The sequence below is a fragment of the Dreissena polymorpha genome, chromosome 15 (genome assembly GCF_020536995.1).
Source record: "Dreissena polymorpha isolate Duluth1 chromosome 15, UMN_Dpol_1.0, whole genome shotgun sequence".
Classification (NCBI taxonomy): Eukaryota; Metazoa; Mollusca; class Bivalvia; order Myida; family Dreissenidae; genus Dreissena; species Dreissena polymorpha.
In genome coordinates this window covers 61,818,934-61,841,059 of record NC_068369.1, presented here as the reverse complement: position 1 = coordinate 61,841,059, position 22,126 = coordinate 61,818,934, and the positions used below count along the sequence as shown (strand labels likewise).

The following is a 22,126-nucleotide window of genomic DNA, read 5'->3' as shown; positions in this document are numbered from 1 at the left end:
ACATCAACACCCATTCATAAGACGTGTACTGGAAAATATATACCTTGATGAACCTGTTAATAAACATTTACTTTTTAAGCTCAGACTACATCATCTAATTTGCACACGTAAAAGTATTATACATGAACGAATGTTTCCAGGTAACAAGTGTTTCTTGATCGGAGGCGTCCAACAAAGTGCCAGGTTAAATTACACCGATGCTGTCAAGTTCTGTCGGAAATTTGGTACAGGTTATGATATTGCAAGCATAGAAGACCAGTTCGAACAGCGTAAGTATTACCAAATGCCAATAATTTATTTATATTTTCAGAGAGAAATATCAAATTTTGAAATAAAGCTACAATGAAAATAAAAATGTATTACATTTTCTGGCTGGCTAGCGCTGAGCGCTGGACTTACAATCTGAGGATAGCGGGGTCGAACAAAATCTGTCCGGATATTGAAGGGAAATCCATTAAATGGCCTTTTTCTTTCTACCTTTTATTAAAGTAGGACAGTTGTCAATTACATGCATAAGTATGGGCACTTAGTACTGGTAGCCCAGGAAGTGTTTGTTGGTTAGTTAGGCCATGTTATGACTTAAATACTCTTGAAAACGAAAAATCACTTAAAGTGGTAATGTGGTAATTTTTCACTGTTGAATTGAGCTGAAAAGAATTAACAGGTCAAAAGAGTAACTTAAAATGTGGTTACTGACCAATTATCTGCAACTCATCTCGCTACCAGTTGTTTATAAAAATGTATTTTATATTATATATTTTACGTGACCCACCAAGTCCAGTAAGCCGAAATGATCCGTAAAACAAAATGGTGTCTTTGTGTCGTATAAACGAATCTGCACTAAAACTAAATTTAGGTTCACATTGTACATGCGTGATCAGTTGTCAAACGAAAGTACAGTTGATATTCAAATGCATTAGTTTTCTGTTTCCGGGATATTGTTTTAGTATGTTGATGCTGCATTAACAAATATAAGTGTATATGAAGTGAAAACACCAAAAATAAACAGCGGCAGCGATAGACACCTATAAACTGTAAGATGCCCATAATATCACTTTAACGAAAACAAACAAAAAACACAACAACTTCCAGTTTAACAAAAGTATTGAATTTCCATTCACACGAATTCCAATAATTTGTTATGAAAATCGCTGTTGCTACGGTTAGAGTTCGTGATCTTGATGAGTAAAGGTCAACGGAACAGCATGTGGATCGGCCTGACGGACCGGTTCCAAAACAACAAGTTCCTCTGGCAGGACCAGTCGCCCCTCATCTACACCAACTGGGACGTCGGAGAGCCCACCAGCCGCTCTGAGAATCCCCAGCAAAAGGGTGTGGTGAGTCGAGTTGTACCGGGTACAAAGTGGCTGAACAGCTAAAACTGACGTTATTTACTTAGTAATCAGTCACGTGGTATTGGGAAACTAGTCACGTTATTATGGGCATCATGTTATGTGGTACTGGGCATATGGTCACTTGCAGTAACAATCTGGAAATCTTGTCACGTGATGCTGTACATGTTTGCACATGGTGCTAGGAACCCATTTTCATTAAACTGGTAATTTTGTCACGTTGTACTTGGAAATCAGTCACGTTGTACTCGCAAATCAAATCCGGGGATTTTGCGTATTCTGTCACAATATGCTGCGACATGGGTCTTGGAATCCAGTCACATGACACTGGTATACAGGGAAACACTTTTACGCGGTAATGGCCTGGCTATAACAATATAACGGGAACACTGCCACGTTGTTCTGGAAAGACTACCATGTGGTACGGGAAGGCTTGTCACTCGCTCTCACAACAAAAACGTAACAGAAGCTGCTTAATGCATACACAGTGCTTGTCGTCTGAAGATATTGATAAACGACTTTGCTCAGCGTTGAGTGTTTTCTTTGTTTTAGCAAAACTGTGTGCTCATGCGCATGTACAAACCAGGCTTTGAGGGGCGCTGGGCGGACACAGAGTGCTCTCAACCAATGGGCTTCATTTGTCAGACTAGCCAAGGTACTTAAAATTAATAGGTATTTGATAGCACTTTTATTACTGATTCTTGTGTGTTTTCTGAAAAGGCGACACATTGGTCGATGGCCAGGTCTCCTCTATTATGCGATCATTTGTTCGTTCTTTCATTTGTCTTTTTATTGTTCATTTGTTTCTTCCTTCATTCATAACTTGATTAATGATTTATTGATTGATTCTTTGAGTCGTTGATTCATGTGTTCACATTTGCGTGTTCATATTGTTTTGTTTATATTATTCATTCAGATCCCAGTATTGTGGTTACGACCCCAAGTAGCAACTGCGGAGTTGGTTACTCACGATTCCAGAGCAGTTGTTACAAAGCAAGTGCGTCGTCTGACTGTAAGTGCCACTAGGCGTCTGACTGTAAGTGTCACAAGGCGTCTGACTGTAAGTGTCACTAGGCGTCTGACTGTTAGTGTCACTAGGCGTTTGACTGTAAGTGTCACTAGGCGTCTGACTGTTAGTGTCACTAGGCGTTTGACTGTAAGTGTCACTAGGCGTCTGACTGTAAGTGTCACTAGGCGTCTGACTGTAAGTGCCACTAGGCGTCTGACTGTAAGTGTCACTAGGCGTCTGACTGTAAGTGTCACTAGGCGTTTGACTGTAAGTGTCACTAGGCGTTTGACTGTAAGTGTCACTAGGCGTTTGACTGTAAGTGTCACTAGGCGTTTGACTGTAAGTGTCACTGGGCATCTGACTGTAAGTGTCACTAGGCGTTTGACTGTAAGTGTCACTAGGCGTTTGACTGTAAGTGTCACTGGGCATCTGACTGTAAGTGTCACTAGGCGTCTGACTGTAAGTGTCACTAGGCGTCTGACTGTAAGTGTAACTAGGCGTCTGACTGTTAGTGTCACTAGGCGTTCGACTGTAAGTGTCACTAGGCGGTTACTGACGTGTATCGGCGTGAAAATCATTGGATTAGGTAAACGTACATTCATTTAGATTGCTCTTTATTCTGTAATGTTATTATTAGTCATTGCAAACACGATCCACAACACAACCACAATTCAATCAAATCTTTATCTTATTTGTGTGTCGCAATACATTTAAGTGAGAGAACAACGTCAGTTAGACAAAATAAGCATAACATGTTATCATGTTGTCAATAAAACAGGAGACAATGTTCATGTTTATTGTAACTATTTCATCTTGCAGGTAAGGCGCTGTTACATCACTAAACAAAAACATATAATATAAATGTACATTGTGCATATTATCTTGACACCGTACATTGTTTTGCAGCTCGAACCTGGTCTAACGCTCAGGTGGCATGCCAGGCAGACGGCGGCGGAAACCTTGTGTCCATAACGAGCGTCTACGAATCTGCGTTCGTGCACAGTCTCGTCCTTCAGAACTACTCGTATTGGATCGGCCTGTCCGATAGCAAGGTGCGTAGGAATCGGAGGTCCTCGGAAGTTTCTTCTGACTTCTGCAGTTTACGTTCTTGTGGTTACAGTATAGTAAATAATTGAGCTGTTCAATATTATACTCTCTAAAAAGATCATATTTCTTTACTGTAAGATGTATTTTCATTTAAGGAAACTCTCGTTGTTATTTTGTGTTGACCAGTGGGAAGGTAAAAAACTTATGTACTTTGTGCTTTTAAGATTAGAGACTAGAGCGGGAAACTTGTTACATCATGATATTTGATGTAACCTACGTCGATAACGATGTCGAGCAGATGTCGAATATTAACACTTTTCAAAATTTCAAAATGAAAATGTCCGCAAGAATAGTGTGTTGGAACATCGTCGTGTTTATTAGGTTGCATGCAAAGCATAACGTCCGTAGGCTACAATTCAGTCATTAAATGTGTTTTTGAAGTTTATTCATCGCTTTTCCTAATTGGCAACGAACGACATCTGTTTAGTGATGCACACGAAATCTGTGCCCAGTACTGCGATTGTGTTTATGAAGGGGTGCATATGTACTCCCAGAGCCGCCATAGCAACGAGAGCGCCGATGGCGCTGAAAGCATAGTTGCAAGATACAGGGAAGTTGCTGCTGAAGTAAATGTTTAGGTCAAAATATACTAAATAGTTTCCTTATATGTTTCGATGTATAAGCGACAACTTTGAGCGAAAATAAATACAACATTTTGCACATAGAGACCCCCATAACCATACCTTTTCTTGACGGGCATTCTTAGCTGAATCAATTTAAGTAATAAAAAAGATATGCCATGTTCAAACCAAAAAAGAATTCGACTGAAATCAAAATCGACTGTTTTGCATCTTTTTTTCGGCCGTTTTCTAGTGGATTGTAACCTTTTGCAGTGCCATTTTTTACTTTAATCTCCAACTTTATCCTATTTCAGGGATTTAGTAGTGAACACCTATGCTACCCTATCAATATCTCCAAACAATAAAACCAGAACAACACTCTAAAGTGTAAAACATGCCTTCGAGGAAAATATGATGATTTGTTTAGAGAGTACAGCCTTCATGATTATTTAGTATATTGTAACCTTAACGATTTCTGACATCACGAGTCGCCCCCCTTGTTGTTGCTACCAAAATGTTCTATTTTTAGAAACGGGAATTCCAAATAGTGACGAATGTGAATGGTTACAAAATGACATAACTATGAAAATAAATATGTAGAATTACATTACTTCACGCATACCATTATGCAACCATCCGTTTTCTTTTCCAACTTGATACATTTACAGCTTTCCATTGAATATTTTACAGACACAACACTCGTCCAGAATTCGCGCGAATCCATTAAATCCGATGCCACATTTAAACCGTTAGCTCTACTCGTAACGTTAATTTCTGGCTCAAAGTAAATCATTTTAACTTCAATTAACACATCTCTATTACTTTCAAACTCTACTTCGTCAAATCCATAGAAAGGCAGGTCAGAATCCATGTCATAAATCAGAAAACATTCATCGTACTCCGCCATTTTTTTACACATTTTCAAAGAATAAAAGTGCTTTATGCCCCACTTCCTGCTGAGAACATGTTAATTTCTATTTATAATTAACCGATGAAATGTTACAAATCCTTAAACCAGGGTCATATGAATTCAGTTATGTAAACATTTGACCTCTCCCAGGACAGTAAACGAAGAAAATAGAAATTAGGTGTGAGGTCACTATCAACAAGAACAGAATTATTTTACGAACGAAATTTGTTTTAGTTTCTTAGAAGGTTTTTTCACGTAAAACGGTTTAGAAAAATTCTCTAAAAACGGTGTCAGCAATATTCTTGGAAGAAAACGTTAGAAAAACGTTTCCAAAAAAATGTAAGAATTACCATATACTATATTAAATAGATATTTCGTCTGATTTTTGATCAGGTAAGGCTTCATAATGGTCAACCATTCCATGTGGGTTTTCGAAATGTAGCTTATACCTTAAGCATAGGTGCGTTGCACCTATGCTAAAAATTATCAAAGGCTCTGGTAGTACATGTACATGTTTTATGATGCTCACCTGTATGTGTATGATTGTGCCCTCTTGATGCAATGCAGGTCAAGGGCGTGTACGGTTGGGTGGACGGTTGGCCCGTGGTGTATACAAACTGGGGGTGGCAGGAGCCCTCGTATGGACTCAACGGCAGCGGTTGTGTGATCAGCAACAATAAAGGAAAGTGGAACGATACGGACTGCAATCGACTGATGCGATACGTGTGTGAAATTACAACAGGTGGGATAGCCACGTTAGATGGTTGTTTAGGAAAATATCAGTAGAGTATTCATAATGTAATGATATCTTTTAAATTGTACTTTAAAATATAAATGAAGTACGATCGCTTAAAATCATACAAACGTGTTGTATTATTTCGATAGGTAAATGTGAATATATCATGCTTTGAACTGCTAAGTGAGAATTACCGCTTTGATGATCAAACCTTATGATTTTATTGTTGAGGTGAATCTGAGAATGCGGTAAATACTGTGAAAAAATATGCACTTTGTAAACCGTTATAAAGACATAAAGTAATGATATCAAGCTATTCCAAATACAGACAACCAATACAATCATTTGTATTGTACATTGCTTAGCTGCACCACCAACGACCCCGCCCCCTTCAAATAAATGTCAGCAGACCGGTTGGATTATAAATGGCGGTTACTGCTACAGCGCGTTTGTCAACACAGGTCGCTCATGGTAAGAACTAGCTAGTCACCAGTAATACACAATGGCGGTAATCTGGTTTGTATTTAGTGTTCTCGGTTCTGTTGTTGTGATAGTATTGCCCTAGTTAACAAGTATTAAAATAAATTGCATGATTAAAACACTGAGATTCAATATTTTGCATGAAAAAGATCCTCGTTCTGTTTTTGTATAGTCATTGTATGCATTGTATAGGTGATTATTGTATGCATTGTGTAGGTGATTTTTGTATGTCTGCGAATGACTGGATACCACTAGAATATCAATATTCCCAAATGTTAGTCAAGAGTTATTAGAATGTTATTATATCCAACTCTGAGATTACTCTGGTGGTATATAAAAGCTTAGATTTTGCATTCATCAATCAATGCTATTGTTGTTTCGTACAAGGCCCGAGGCCGCGAGGGAGTGCCACAAGCAAGGCGGCTACCTCGCTTCCGTTCACTCGCAGCAAGAAATGACGTTCATCTTCAACCTCGTGGCGCAAACAAATGTCACTAACTCGCACTACAAGCCCAACATCTGGATCGGACTGGAGCAGGGCGGACAAGGTGGAGTGTGGCCTATTAATACTCTGTAGCAAATATATTTGAGTCCCTCTCTGGGAAACGGGGCTTAAAGGGCCTTTTCACAGATTTTGGCATGTATTGAAGTTTGTCATTAAATGTTTTTTAATTGATTAATGTAACCATTGGATCTAAAAATCCCCAGTAAAAAAATCAAAAATAAAATTAAAAAAAGAAAATTTGCGAATCTGTAACCATTTTTTAAAAATTTGTCAATTTACCATAACGTGAAAAGACCCCTATAATGTTAAAGTTTAGACCAAGATTGGCCTGTACAGTCCGCATAGGCTATTCAGGGACGACATTTTCTCCGCCTAAACTGGATTTTTGTTATGAAAAGATTTTCTTTTTAACAAAACATACTACACACGCGAAAAGTGTCGTCCCTGATCAGCCCCGTTTACCCAGTGCGGTGTACTGCGTGATTCATCCTCGGAACTAAAAGTCCCAATGGACTAAAGCCCTTGTAGATTGGTAGAGAAATACTAAGCACGTGTTTAATTCAGATAGATTTTGTTAACAATGATGATGCGTAGGAGACCTGAATGGGGAGCATTTCTAAAAAGCTATTAGCAGTTTTAGATGTGTTTACTCATTTGAATGTTTACGTAAATTCTCGTTTTTGAAAAAAAACAAACATTGTTCATGCTTTCAAACAATTGGAGAACTAAATATTTTATAGTTTTCAGACGTTGACATTTGAATTAATAACCACGCCTACCCAATATAAAGTCCTAAAAACATATTTACCAATAAACGAATATTTCACACATCAAATAATGGACGACAAGCTACGGAATTTATGTTAGTCTGTTAAACACGATTCGGAGTGTAATAGTGTGTAAACCAGACATGTAATTAACAAAAAAAAATCTTTACTTTCCCAAAAGCCAAGCATACTTTGTATCAAATACGGTCGTAATCGCAATAATTACTCAGCTTTTTAACGGCTGAGCAATCGTCAATCAAACCTCGTCTTAATGTATCTCGTAATAATCACAACACTAGCCGGGTACACGTGGACGGACGGCACGGCGATCAACTTCGTGAGCTGGAACGCGGGCGAGCCCTCTCTGCTGGGAAGCCACGGGCAGACGGAAGAATGCGTGGAGTTCGACCGCAACACGGGCAAGTGGAACGACATCGACTGCTACACTAACCGGGGATACGTGTGCAAGTCCTCGCAAGGTACGCTGGGATGGTTCACGTTACATAGTTGCCTTGCTTTGGGAAAACGGGGTTTACTGCACGTTCATGAAACGGCGCACACGCTAATCAGGGACGGCAGCGTCCACTAAGACTGGATTTTCGTGGTAATGAGATTCCTTTAAACGAAAAGTACCATAAGATTGGAAAGTGTCTCCCGGATTAGCCTGTGCAGACTTCACATGTTAATCAGGGACGACACTTTACGCCAATGCATTAAGTTATGTTGTCTGAGAGCGAGGCTCATATTTAAGGAGGTGCGTTCAATATATCGTTTCTAGCGGCCAAAACAACAATTTTGATTTCTTATTGGAATGAATTTTCCGAATAAATCATGAGGTCGTATATCCGATTTCTTTAAAAGCCGACTGTCAGGACAACCCACAATTGAATGCGTCAGTTTAATGGTTGTCCGATGAGCAATAGAAATTCGAAAATCATATTGATTTCAGCATTATTTGAAAATTAATAAATGAGAATTAAATGAAAACAATATTATAAAAATGTGAATCTAAATGTATGTTGTGTATTATTTATGAGTGTGTTTAACAGCTGTTAGGTGGTTCCGAACTAAACTAACAACATAATGTACTGTGTAGATTAAGTAGATGCACATCATAATGTTACGTTATTGATACAGATTGTTAGACATTGCGTACCCTAATAGTCGGATTCAACTTTAAAATATGTTTACATATTTAAGTCGTATATGTTAACACACTTACAGAAAATTAACTATCATACCTACAAAAAACGATCTTAATAAATCGTATGTAACAATAACATTTATAAGTATATTTGGAAGTTTGTGTTAAACAAGATTTGGAAAGCCTGTTAAGAATATGTCTTTTTTTTTATTTATATTTCATCTCTGTGTTAATACCGTGGGCAGAATAATGTTAAAGAAACCAATGTTTTTGTTAAAAATATGTTTATATCAACTTATCACGTGAGGTTCGCGTTGAACATTTCTCCCGCTTGTTCATGCCTACTTTGACTGTGTTTCAGTGATGCCGACATCAGGCTATGCCACATCGCCCGGTCAGTTCATCGGCAACGGCAACGACTCCATTCCTATATACATAGTGCGCATCTTGATAGTTTTAAGCAACTCTAGCTGTAATTTATTTATGCCTAGTGGACTCTCCCATCATTCTACATTGGATCAATGTATTTCCAAAATTTGGGATGTCAAGTATATTTATTTCTATATTTAGAATATTTCTTACAGAAATTCTTTTAAGCAAACAACGCAGACCCTGATGAGACGCCGCATCATGCGGCATCTCATCTGGTTCTACGCTGTTTGTCAAGGCCTTTTTTCTAGACGCTAGGCATAAATGGGTTAAGCAACTATAGCTTTAATAGAATCAAAGCATTTTTAAGTTTTTAAGTAGCATAGTTTGTATCGTTCATTGTAAATGCGTCAATCTCTGCTAAACTGGTTTTGCCATCGATGTGCTCGTCTGCTCACTTAGCATCGTTAGCAACTGCTCGTTAACATTAGCTGTTAGTTGATAGTATACAATAATACATATATAAACAGTAGAGGCACATATTTGATTAAGCCTCATTATAACATTATAAGAAAACGGGACTTCAAGCATGTGCAAAAACTAACTTAAATGCGGTAAGTGTCGTGGCTGATTAGTCTGTGCGGCCTCCACTGGCTAATATGGGAATAGACTTTTCGTACATGCATTAAGTCACGTTTTCAATGAGCTAGACTGATTTGTTTTAATGAGATTTTCCTTTTGGATACAACGGTCTTCTTCCTAACGTTTTCCATGAAAATGAACAGTGCTTGCTTCACTCAATGTCAACCTAAATAGCCAAGTGAAGTTGACAGGTTATTTACCTTCCAACAATACACGTGTGAAGTAGGACGAAATGACGACATCGATCCTTACTGTTCATCTTTCAGGCCCCAACTGGCCCTATCGCTCCCAGACCGGGACAGGGAGTAACCCAATTGCCTTACTTCACCAATCCGGGCATTCCTCTCGGTAGCCCTGGTCCCAAGCAGCCGCTGCAACAGCAGGGCCCCGTAGTTCAAAGTAAGTAAAATAATCTTTATGAGGAGCGCTGTAGAAAAAAGGGGCTTAAACCTTGTGCGTAAAGCATCGTCTCAGATTAGCGAGTGCAGTACACACAGTACCTTCACTTTCAGCTTTTATGGTATTTGTCGTTTAAAGAAAGTCTTTTCTTAATGAACACTCAGTTAACGCAGAAAGTGTTATCTCAGATTAGCCTGTGCGGACTGATCTGGGACGTTACTTTACGCACATGCATAAGCTCTATTTCTTCAGAGCGTTACTCATTAATAAATATCCTTTACGATCTTTCTTTTAACTAGGTGGTCGTTTCAAAAGGTATCCATTTTGACACAAATGAGCATTGCTTTTAAAAGTCATTTAAGGTGCGTATGCAACGTATCAAGTACAATATGATTTCTTATATAAAATATAAACTTTTTAATTAACTACATTCTGTCGTTGTAAGTTTGTATTATGTCGAACATAATGATATGCCGAATACAAATATGTATTTACCGAATATTCGGCCTTAGTTAAACACACTCTGGAAGACCGCAAATGAATACCATATGAATGCAATATCATAAGAATCTTTTACTTCTTGATTACCATATGTAACATTTTTATTCTAGATCAAACCCAATCATCCGGCATGCAGACTGGCAGTATTGTTGGTATCATTGTGGGCTGTCTTATAGCCGTTGTGTTGGTCGGTGTGGGTTTGATAGAACTCAAGAGGCGAGGGATCGTGCGACCCCCCGCGGTCACTGCGCAGGAAGGAGGTCTAGGATTCGCCAACGTTCTGTACGACAAAAAAGATGGCGTCACTTTGGACTCAGAATCTTAAAATATAACGTCATATTGTCCGTAAAAGACACACTTAAAATTTAGCACTTCAATGCAAAGTTTTATTGTAAAATTTCTGAGTTCGTTTGCATGTATCACTTAATATTTTTGCTTGTATTTTGAGAATAGTATATGTATTTGTACTCGCACGATAATAATAAATTATTGTTAATTTAACTACTAGCATTCATGATTTATTCAATGTGTGCATGTTCGGCGTCACTTTGGACTTAAAGTCGTGAATTATGACGTCATGTATGACGCCATGTGTGAAAGATTGTAAGTGAAACACATTTGAAAGGAAGCTTTTCAATTCAAATGTTTCAATTAAATAAGTCTTATCTATCACCTAATGATTGGTGATTATCATATTTTTACATAATTTTCACATTTGTCCTTGCACGGTGATACTTTTAAGTAGTGTTACTTTTGCTCTAAAATTTAGTATAAAAATACATGACTTACTAGTATTTAATTAGGACATGTTTTACCATTCTTATCATGCTTAATAATGTAATATATCCGTGTGAATATTTATGTGTATCATTATAGTAAAAGATTGTTTCTGGGTCATCGTGTGTCCTGCTTAATTCTGAGTAATTACTGGTCCAGTGGATTTGAAGCCAAAAGATAAAATCAACGAGGACTTACGTATAGGAGTGATCGCGCCTCGTTTTAGTACGTTTCAAAGGCGAGATATTGTGATAAAAAGACCATCAATCCTCATCAATCATCATCATTATTAATGCATGTATGCATTAGTAATTATTTCCATAAAGCCCTCTGTCGTTCACAAGAATAAATATCATCACAATCTGGACATAAAAAGAGAGCCGCATTTTAAACAACAACATTAACTACTCTGTAACCCGCTATGCACATGTACAGTCATAACAAAAGCCGACTAGGAAAACCATTCCGCCATCTGTTTCTGCGTGAGAGCGACCGCACTTAAGAACTTTTTTGCAGTTCTATTATGTCGGAAGACGATGTTTAATTAAGCCTAACAGTGGGAAACTGTGCGAAAAATGTCGTCCCTGATTAGCCTGTGCAGGCCCCACATGCTAATATTAGACGACCCTTTCCGCCTAAACTAGTTTTTGTTGCGAAGAAACTTCCTTTAAACGCAAAGTACCAGAAAAGCTGCGAGTGTTACGGGCTAATTTGGGTAGACACTAAAAGCACATGTACTAAGCCATGTTTCCTTAGAATGAGGTCCAATACAGCTTATGGCGTTGTTAGTCAAAAAACGATTTCTAATGGTTTTCGGATTCAAATTCTAACGAAAAATAGCGGCCTACGAGACCGCAATATATAGTGTTGTTTCCAAAAACGTCACGACAAAGTCGCTGGGCACGAAAGCAAAAACTTCAGACTAACAACCTTAGAATTCGGACAGAAACAACAAAGTAATGTAAATAAATGCTCAATCTCCCATGCCCATAACGACCAAGATGTGGAGCTAATTTTTCGGTGCCGATTTGTGAGCATGATACAAAATATTTGACAATATCATGGGGAGGGAAATAATGCAAATGTGAGTGTTTGTCGATATCTATTGCACCATATGTATTCACAAATATTTTGTTTTGCTTGGTTAATGTAACAGAATATTCGTCGTTACATCGAAGATTCACGAATTAAAACAAATTACTTTGTGAATAAATGCAAAGAGTGCTACAAATGTTTTCTTCTCTGTATGCTAATACAATATAAAAATATGATGCTGCAAGCATGCCGAGATATTGTTTTGGGTCTGTATTAATGCATTCGTTGCAGATTTTGACGCTTAACTCTATTATCATCATTTGAAAAGAGATAAGATATTTGTTCTTATGACGTAAGATATAATATGAGTCGCGTTCTGAGAAAACTGGACATAAGCATGTGCGTAAAGTGTCGTCCCAGATTAGCCTGTGCAGTCCACAATCAGGGACGACACTTTCCGCCTAAACTTGATTTTCGATAAGGAGGGACTTTCTTGAAATTGTAAATACCATAAAAGCGGAAAGTGTTTTCCCTGAAGTCCGCACAGGCTAATCTGGGACGACACTTTACGCACAAGACTTATGCCCAGTTTTCTCAGAACGCGACACATATATTTTGATTTAACAATTCTATTTTTAGCTAGAGTATTGATACATTCCTTTAGAGGTTGGTGAATGAAAGCGATAAGAATGGAAAGTGGCTTGCATATTTGGAAGTTTATGAGTGTGTAGACTTCGGTACAAATGTCCACACGTTCGGAGATGACAGTTGTTGTGTCACAGGGTGCAGAATCAACGGGGTTTTCAGGAGTTTACACACGGGCTTGACAGAATATAAACACACCGTTAAGAACTTTATTTTTGCAAATATCTCAAGTTATTGAAATTCATTTGCAAACATCTTTAGTAGATAAAAGACAGTTTCCCTTGCAGTTTGTGCCGATATCTTCAGGTATAAGAATAAATCCTTGACTACGTCTGAAATCGGTGACAAAATTTAACGTTGCGTAAAGCGTAACCGTATAAATGAATGCAGTACACGTAACATTTTTGAACAAGAACTCATGCTTATTAACCCCCCGTTCTCACAGAGCAGCGACTTTACGACGATCATCCCGATCAAGCCACGATCTGAAAAAGGTTTGGATCGGGGCGGACTGAGGCCGATCGGGAGTCTAAATCGAGCAATTTGGCATATTATGGTCTTCATTTCGACTTTTTTTCTTTTTCTTCTTGTTTCTTGTTGGCCACGATCCCGCAACGCTTGTTTTGAGCATGTTCAAAATAACCGTGGCGAGAGCGTAGAGCTCTCCGATCATGAAGACTCTACCGCGATCATACTGCGCTTATGAAGACTCCACTACGTTTCTCCTGCGATTGTGTCACGATTGGCAACGTTTTCGGCCACGCTTTGATCGTAGTAGAAGCGGGGTCTATGTGTGAGCGGTGGTTACTAAAGTAATTATTATGTATTTTACATTGCCATAAGCAGCATAAAAATCTGTCTTGTATGCACTAGTTGAAATTCTTAAAAAAAAATTGTTTTAAAAAGTAATTCGAAAAAATCACCATTTACCGGTTCCCACAAAGTCACGTAATCCTGCATCCTGGTCAACAAATAATCTAAAATTATCTGAAAATAACTTTAAGCATATTTTTAAGGCTTTGTCATAACTATATATCCATGACTTGGCTTCGCATTCGGCTTTTCGGTATGACTGCGTATGTGCATTTCGTGTAATATGGTCGTTGTCTAAAGTGCTACTCTGTTATTGCGCCCAGTATGGAATGCCATTCATGCCCAGCCTCTGACTTTATGCTTTTTATGACGCTTAACCAGCGCTAACTCTTTGGTTAGGACACTTTAGTATGTACGTGTACATCATAATTTGTAAGACAAACATTTACCTTTTATAAGTTTGTATATTAACAGTCCGTAATGTGTATACGATTTAGTTTACCTTAGACCTTCACACATGATCCGACCCGTATATCAGAAATTCGATGGGCAATCAACAGCTTAGCCAGCCGGCTTGTTCTGTTTTCTTTGCAGGATATAAACCATGTGTGAGAAAGCGACGTTCGGAGTAAAATCGCGTTGTATGTCTTTTTCGGCGGGCTGCAATCTTAACTGTCTCTCTGTCACTAAACCACAATTGAAGAAGATGTGTTTGTGAAACACTATGCCCCTCCCCCCTATATTTGACCTTTGACCTTGAAGGATGACCTTGACCTTGACCTTTCACCACTCGAAATGTGCAGCTCCATATAATACAAATGCTTGCCAAATATCAAGTTGCCATCTTCAATATTTCAAAAGTTATTGACAATGTTAAAGTTTGACGCAAACAAACCAACAAACCAAAAAACAAACAGACATGGCAAAAACAATATGTCCCCCAGTATAGACTTGGGGACATAAAAATGATTATTACGTTTTCGTTTTTTCTTATTAATTTAACAAGCGAGTCCATATTTTCTGCGTTTTGTAACAATAATGTACTCAGACACATTCTTTAGCTGCTAAACAATAATACATTTCATAAAACATATATATTAAAAAGTGCCACATCGAAGGCAACCACACGCAATATAAAAATGTAATTGTATTTTTTAATTTCAATCCAGATTCACTAGATTCATTTATTCACTAAAATAAATAGACAAACGGTTTTATCATAGCTTTACGTAGAAAAAAATCAAAGTTTGAAGTAAGATGTTCAAAATGATTATTGCAATCTAACTAGGTGGACCCAGAATGACCACTATCATTGACATAACTTATCAATCAGTTCAGTTTTAAATAGTTTGGCACGTTTCTTTTATAATCGGCGAATGTCAAACTTTCGTGGATAACGGTGTCATGTACTAATTGTAATCGAGGGTAACGGGTATCTATACACCTGTGTTCAACGCGCAGACCACAGTTCAAGAAGTTTGATATTAAAGTCATTTTTCGTAATATTAGCATTATTAAAATGGTGCCGTGTAAAACATAGTTATACATCATTTCATTTCTTCTTCAAAATATACAAAACGTTCAGCAAGTGTTGATTTGTTTAAAAACAAATATGGTGCGCTGTTTAAGATCAAAAGCGGAAAAAGGAGTTGCAATATGTGCTGGGTTTCTTTTAATCGCAGCAATTGCACTGCCACTTTATATCAATACCTTGAAACCTAAAGATGACGTCACATCCACTGGATCGATCGCTTCACAGACGTCATCTGGCAGGCGGACGACCACGTCAGACGGCCCTTACGTCAGTAACGGATCACTGACGTTCGTCAATAGAACATTTGTGCTGAACGGATCAGTGCAACTGCGGATCATAAGTGGTGCTATTCATTACTTCCGAACCGTAGCCGAGGGCTGGGAAGACCGACTGCGGAAACTGAAGGCTTGCGGAATGAACACAGTGGAAACGTAAAAATATTTCATAGTATATGCTGATGTTGTCACATTTAATTCGTATTATTTGTGCACGGTGTGCACAATTAATGAGCACTGTTCCGAGCACCTTTTTCGCCAATATAAAAACTCGTGCCCCAGGCAATTTGTAAATGACAGTCAATGAGGCTGACGTTAGCGTCAGAAAAAATAAATATATATAGTTTAATCTGCCGTTTAACTGTGTCATTATTTATTATGTCACAGTCGATAACAATATATCGATGTTCCAATGAGACTTTATTATTGAATTTAACGCTTGCATGTGAATTCGTGTACTCAGGAAATGGTGACATTTAATAATCACCGTATCTCAGTACCAAATATGGTAGACTTATTAAAATATTAAAACGGGTTATTGGCATAGAACCTTAGTTCCCATACCATATCTGCCAAAGTAACGAATAATTGTCCAACATAAAAGCTGGCTTGTTCAGCACATTTGAAATACATTTCTATGAAAGCACTTCTAATTTCGCTCAAACTTGAATATTACTATATCGGTACAATTAAGATTCAATCATCCCTTTTTATTTAAGATAATAATGAAACTGAGTTGGTGCCACATTAAATGTCGCAGGTCGTCCTTCAACTTACAAGGACTCGGCAACGAACAACGTCACATGACGTCTGGAGATTCAAATTCGTGTAGTTCATTCAAAATCTGAGCGGAAACTTAAGGACGAAAATGTAATTATGGTCGTATTGGAGCTTATATTTGTCGTCCTGGCTTGATGTATTGTGATCGCCCTTCAACTCGCCGACAACCAAAAGCGATATGGCACAAATCCGAAATTCCCACCATATATCATAGTTTCGGTGGTGGGTTTTAATATGGGATAAATTCAATGTATGCCGGTATGTCAAATACTGAAGGCCTAATATCTTATCGGTCGACTCGAACGTTATTTACTTTACATTCGCAAATAGGCATGTCTTATCTCGCTAACAAATCCCGCTGTGTGCGATGATTTAACTCACCTTTACACTATACATAAAGTCGTCGGATTTGGAGAGAAAAAAATAATCGTTACGAATAAAAAGTCGGATTTTATGAACCCTCTTATCTTACGAATATCGCAATGGATACTAACACTTCGCTGTGTGATATGGATACCGCATATACCAGCACGGGCTCCTTGACGTTCTCGGGGGCCCAATTCCAGCTGGCAGGGAAGCCCTTCCGATTATTGTCGGGCGCCATTCACTACTTCCGAACCTTCCCGGATATGTGGGAGGACAGACTACAGAAACTGAAAGCGTGCGGGTGTAATACGGTTGAAACGTATGTACCGCGTCCGTGCGTGATATTCTGTCTTCCGATAACTGATATGAGATAACGCGTGATATCACGTTATTCTGGTTGCTGTAATATGATATACATATTATATTGTTGTCTGTGAAGTACAATGTATACTAGTATCGTCGTTCATGATTAATAATGCGCTCTCAGTGTAAAGCGCATTTCAAATAAAGTTAAAATGCATTGTACTTAAGGTTTACCTGTTGTTGTTTTTTTTTAGGAATACTTCATGACGCTTCAAATTATAACGTTTCGAGGTTAACTGAAGAACGTATCGTTGAAATTGATTTACTTTGGTATAAAATCAACGCAACAAAACGACATAATTGACAGTTTACTTCGGACCTGTGCTCATATGGGTCGATCTTGGAAGACGTCTACGAATTTCACTATATTTAATCATCACTTCGTGACCATGCATTCATTAATCACAATTATTTCAATCGATTGCACGCATTGTATCATTCATCAAAATGATTGTACTTAAACATAGGTCAGTACCCATTCGTCATATTTGTTATCCACACTCTGAAAATTTTCCATTGGACACATAGGCGCATTGGTCTTGCATTTTAGAATCAGACATAATAGTTGGCGAAATAATCAACAACCAATACTTTGGGCTCACGTATAGTCACTCGTATAACTATAAACATCCAATCTGAGTGGCACTTTTCTAATACTAGTAGGGGCGAAAGATGTTTCCCACAGTTGTCTTTTTTGTCTTTTTTAGTTACGTTCCGTGGAACCTACACGAAGAAGAGATGGGGAAATTCAACTTTGATGGAATGCTGAACGTTACGTATGTATATTTTTAGCAGCTATACAGTTTTACTTATAATAAATATGCCCTTTAGTAAAATATGTGTGAGGCAGTCTGGTCAGTACACGCGCTTCTCACACAATACAGCCTCAGGTGTGGAGGAACTTCATCAAGTTCAAAATGAAAACACACACAATAGTTTTGAATCACAAAGACTATAAAAATACTGATAACGTTAGACCTCTGTATGTAGTTTCCATAAAATTACGATTAAGGATGAGTGTTTTGTATGTTCTGCTGCTCTAATTACGAGTTTTTTCTTAAAGCCGATTCCTGAACCTGGCCCATCAGTTAGGGCTGTTTGTGATCTTCCGACCTGGCCCCTATATCTGCTCGGAGTGGGACTTCGGAGGACTGCCGGGGTAAGGCACTAATGAACTGCATTGACGTGTATATTGAAACTATTCTTACATATTTAGGCTTTTTTGCTGAATACTTACACGGTCGAAAAAGTAACAGCCCGATTGGATTGAAGGTAAATACTAGTAAATTTAACAATGTTTCAAGTAACGACTTTTGAATGTGTTTTACCACTTACAAATCAAATAAAAAATGTTGTTAAATAAATTGTTCTTCAACAATTTAGGACCCTTTTAAAACGTGTTCCTTTGTTGTATGCATGTTAACAACTCGGTTATATTTCGTTGTATTACATAAAGGTGGTTGCTAAACGACCCAAACATGGAGGTACGCAGTAATTACCCAAGATACATCGAGGCAGTTGAGAGATACTTTTGCCATCTGCTACCTCTGGTCAGGGATCTACAGGTAAGAGTTTATGTTGCCATGCGCATGTCCACCTGTTCCAAGGGGCGATCGCTGAATATTGTGTTTGCTAAGCAATAAGAACGCTAAATGTTCGACCCTCACCTTGGGAGCGTGCACAAGTTCTTTGTGTAAGATGCAAATTACTCATTTTTACCATGGAAACGGAATGAGAGTGTCCCAATAATCCTACGATTTACGATGGATTCGAGCTTAAAATAAATAGATTTAAATAAAAAGCGTCATCCTAGATCAAAGTTGAACCAACACCAAGATACAACAATGTCATTTTGTAAAGCAACTTAAGAAATCAGGACTTCTTTGCCTTGCTACTACATTATCCAACTGTCAGCGGTGTTTGACACTCTTTTACCCATGTCGGGGTTGTTATAAGACCCAAAAGTCAGTTGTCTAATGATTTCATATACAAAATAAAAAGAGGATGATCCACACCAAGTCATTTTTAACGTTAATAAAATGCCGAATTCATATCAAATTTCCCATTACCAATCTTCATTTTGAGCTCTACAGATCGTAGACAGAGAGATAATGAAATAACGTTTGCAATTTTCTGCACATTGTTATATAGAGAATACTAGGTTAGCGTTGAATACAGAGAAGTTTATGTTGCGAGGCTTAGAACGCCGGAAGCGCGAGCCTTGGCGAGCGCTTTCGGTGTTCGAGCCGAGCAACATAAACTTCTCTGTATTCAACGCTAATCCTAGTATTCTATTTATCCCATTTGATTTTTTCAACGTGACATTTAACATAAATAGATCTAATAACCTTAACAATAATTTTAATTCAGTCATAAAAGCGCTTAAAATCTAACAAATGTAACCATGCGTAGTGATATACATGTATTTGTTCTGGTACGCAAAATAGTCTTTAAAAAATTCACACACAAACTGTAAAACAAGTAAAAATATCACCATATGCCTGCATTCAATTTTACGCAGTATGCGAGTTTTAACACATTACGACCGCGAAAAGAAGATTTTACTTTACTATAATTCATTTTATTTTCGAAAGAAAATGATCAAAATCCAATATGGCGGCGATTGCTCCTGACAAAATGCTGTCGATGTCAACATACATGTACACCATCGACGACCTTGTTCTGGCTACCATAACTTTAAATGTCGCTTTTTATGATTTTTGACTGGCGCGACTTTGTACAGGTCTGTCAATACTGAATAAACTGTACGCTGAAGTTTCTTTAGCTATTGAAGACCTTGACAATTTTGACGAGTAAACAGACAATTGCAGCGACTGACACTTTATTTGACAAAATATACAGGGCAATACGTTTTCCGACTTCGGACGACGAATTTAAGGATGCGCAGAACGTGTTTTTTATAAAATGTTATGGGTATGCCGTGTGTGATCCGATGCATCAATGGCGCCCATGTTAAAATCATTTCCCCGAGAACAGGGAACGACAAAAGTACAAACAATAATCAAAACACGTAAGAACTAGTATCTTACCTTTAATTATCCTTTAAAATCCATCTAATAATCCATTTAACTTAATAATTGACGATTTTGCATCTAGGGTCTTTAATACTCCTATAAATATGAGGTCGATTTACATCGACCTCATATCGTTTAACGTTATTTTGCAATAGCATCGTTCCGACATGAATTCATGTCGGAAGCTTTAACGGCATCAAATTCATATAACAGCACAGAATAATCATGCAATAAATTATTAAACATAAAATATAAACATTATTTTACTAATTGCATTAGAAAAATGTTTATACAAACTTACAAGTAATGATAGTCCAGACCTTAAAACACTACCACTGTTCAAATTCCATATTGTTGCCATATAGCACTGTGTAAATTGAAAGTTGCATAATGTTACCTCATTGGTCGGTTATAAATAGATTGTTTCTATATATATAGTATTCGATTTAGACGAAAATAATAATTTACGTGGAATGTCATATTAGTTTTCCATTAAAACTTTGATCTTGCCGTGTGTGTTTATGGACGTTATTAATTATGTCATACTTTTTTTTGTATTTCATTAAGAATTAGAACGTGTAGCCCTTTTTGTTAACTGTTTTTAGCAAACGATTCGCGGCTTAATAAGACACGGAAAATAGTTAAAGCGACACTTTCGTTTAAAGGTTTAATGTGAACAGTATTAAATGAAACCTTTTTTGGTATTAATATATTTTATTGACATGTTAAATTCGATACTTGAAAAGGTGTTTAGTCTTTAAAAAGATGTCGCTGATATTGTTAATTTCAATAACTGTTAATATGCTTAATGTTGTATAAGAAATTGAATAGTTTCACTGAGTTGTATTCACGCCTAAAATCCGATATCGTAATACGCGCAACGGTTAAGAATAAGGTCTGAATAAGTTTAAGTATTCAGATTCGAATATCAGCAGCTGTGCCAGCTGGGAAGCCCCGTTTTGGATTTAACAACCGCAAGCGAAACAACATACTTTTTTAAGTCTTGCACTTAGACTCCATGATCACAAGTATAGGTCCCTGCTGTGGCGTATGACACCATAGTGTTATTTAGTATTGGTCGGCACAGTGTCTGATCATAACGAGATAATTGGTTTGTACTGAACACAGGGGCAATAAAACCACAGATCTATCAATAAACAAGATTATTGAGATATCTTTTATTGAACACCGCGATGAAAATGCTCAAACCACGGACTCTAGATTACACGGATAAGAAACATGGCAACATTCTCAGAATCATCACTGCTATATGTGTAATCACCTAACAATTCGTTTAAAAGTAAAAATAATTTATATATTTGAGTTGAACACGATGTATTGTTGTATAAGTCTGAATAAACTACCTGTCTGCCTGTCTAAATCTAAGCCGTCATCGTCCCAGTGAAAAAAATTCTGATTTTGAATATTTGGACATGATGCCCTGATGTCAAAATACGAAATGACCCGCGTAACACCGACCGTGATTTTCAAGAATCTTTAATAAATTGATAATTTAAGGTAAATAACATTTCATATAATTATACATAATTCCCTCGTTGATAATTAACAGCAAACGATGAATGTTTTTGACACCCATTTTATTTCAAGTATGCATGTAAAGCCGAATAAAATCGAGAGGGTCCGCTATATACGCTGTTTCATCATAAATTTAACACCCTTTCTGTGTTATAAACAAGAGCTGAAATCGTTAATTTATTAAGATTAATTTATAATAAGCTTTATTGATATGTTTCGTGAACAAAATACTACAATATATTCCATAAAAAATATAATAATCATGGCAAAGGAAATTCAATGGCCGGTTTCTAAACAAAAGCATAATCGCCAAGACCGTAGCATCAGTTCAGTGCGTTAGGAACGCGCGCTACTTTCTTCCGCCTTCATTCCTTAATTACTTTCGTTTTTAAACATTTTTTTTCTATCGTATACAGAATTCTATTCTCCTAAGCAAGATCTAATTTTTAAAACTGAACTACAAATATAAACGCTACAAATTGGTAT

The 22,126-nt window shown here is 37.4% G+C and overlaps 4 protein-coding genes across 5 annotated transcripts in view; 2 read left to right on the top strand and 2 right to left on the bottom strand.

Annotated features, from left to right (window-relative positions):
* Positions 1 to 11,378, top strand: part of LOC127860404 (macrophage mannose receptor 1-like) — a 68,589-nt gene extending 57,211 nt beyond the window's left edge. Inside the window, exons 35-46 of the mRNA XM_052398461.1 lie at positions 141 to 269; positions 1,168 to 1,337; positions 1,905 to 2,007; positions 2,269 to 2,364; positions 3,268 to 3,413; positions 5,506 to 5,680; positions 6,040 to 6,145; positions 6,542 to 6,702; positions 7,726 to 7,905; positions 8,932 to 9,008; positions 9,848 to 9,980; positions 10,592 to 11,378. Coding sequence (XP_052254421.1) covers positions 141 to 269; positions 1,168 to 1,337; positions 1,905 to 2,007; positions 2,269 to 2,364; positions 3,268 to 3,413; positions 5,506 to 5,680; positions 6,040 to 6,145; positions 6,542 to 6,702; positions 7,726 to 7,905; positions 8,932 to 9,008; positions 9,848 to 9,980; positions 10,592 to 10,806 — 1,691 coding nt within the window. The 3' untranslated portion in view covers positions 10,807 to 11,378. The remainder of the gene's footprint in view (positions 1 to 140; positions 270 to 1,167; positions 1,338 to 1,904; positions 2,008 to 2,268; positions 2,365 to 3,267; positions 3,414 to 5,505; positions 5,681 to 6,039; positions 6,146 to 6,541; positions 6,703 to 7,725; positions 7,906 to 8,931; positions 9,009 to 9,847; positions 9,981 to 10,591) is intronic.
* The window catches only part of LOC127860418 (nascent polypeptide-associated complex subunit alpha-like), a 415,045-nt gene that overhangs the window by 272,044 nt on the left and 120,875 nt on the right, over positions 1 to 22,126 (bottom strand). The window lies entirely within an intron of this gene.
* LOC127860412 (uncharacterized) overlaps positions 1 to 22,126 on the bottom strand; it is a 395,662-nt gene that overhangs the window by 307,036 nt on the left and 66,500 nt on the right. The gene's annotated exons all lie outside the window — the stretch shown is intronic.
* Positions 15,090 to 22,126, top strand: part of LOC127860409 (beta-galactosidase-1-like protein 2) — an 86,167-nt gene continuing 79,130 nt past the window's right edge. Inside the window, exons 1-4 of one of the 2 annotated variants that reach the window (XM_052398472.1) lie at positions 15,090 to 15,716; positions 17,777 to 17,845; positions 18,133 to 18,228; positions 18,526 to 18,634. In XM_052398472.1, the coding sequence (XP_052254432.1) occupies positions 15,364 to 15,716; positions 17,777 to 17,845; positions 18,133 to 18,228; positions 18,526 to 18,634 (627 nt within the window). In that variant the 5' untranslated portion in view covers positions 15,090 to 15,363. Of the gene's footprint in view, positions 15,717 to 16,678; positions 17,026 to 17,776; positions 17,846 to 18,132; positions 18,229 to 18,525; positions 18,635 to 22,126 lie in introns of those variants that run through there. The other variant, XM_052398473.1, reaches the window with a different exon arrangement.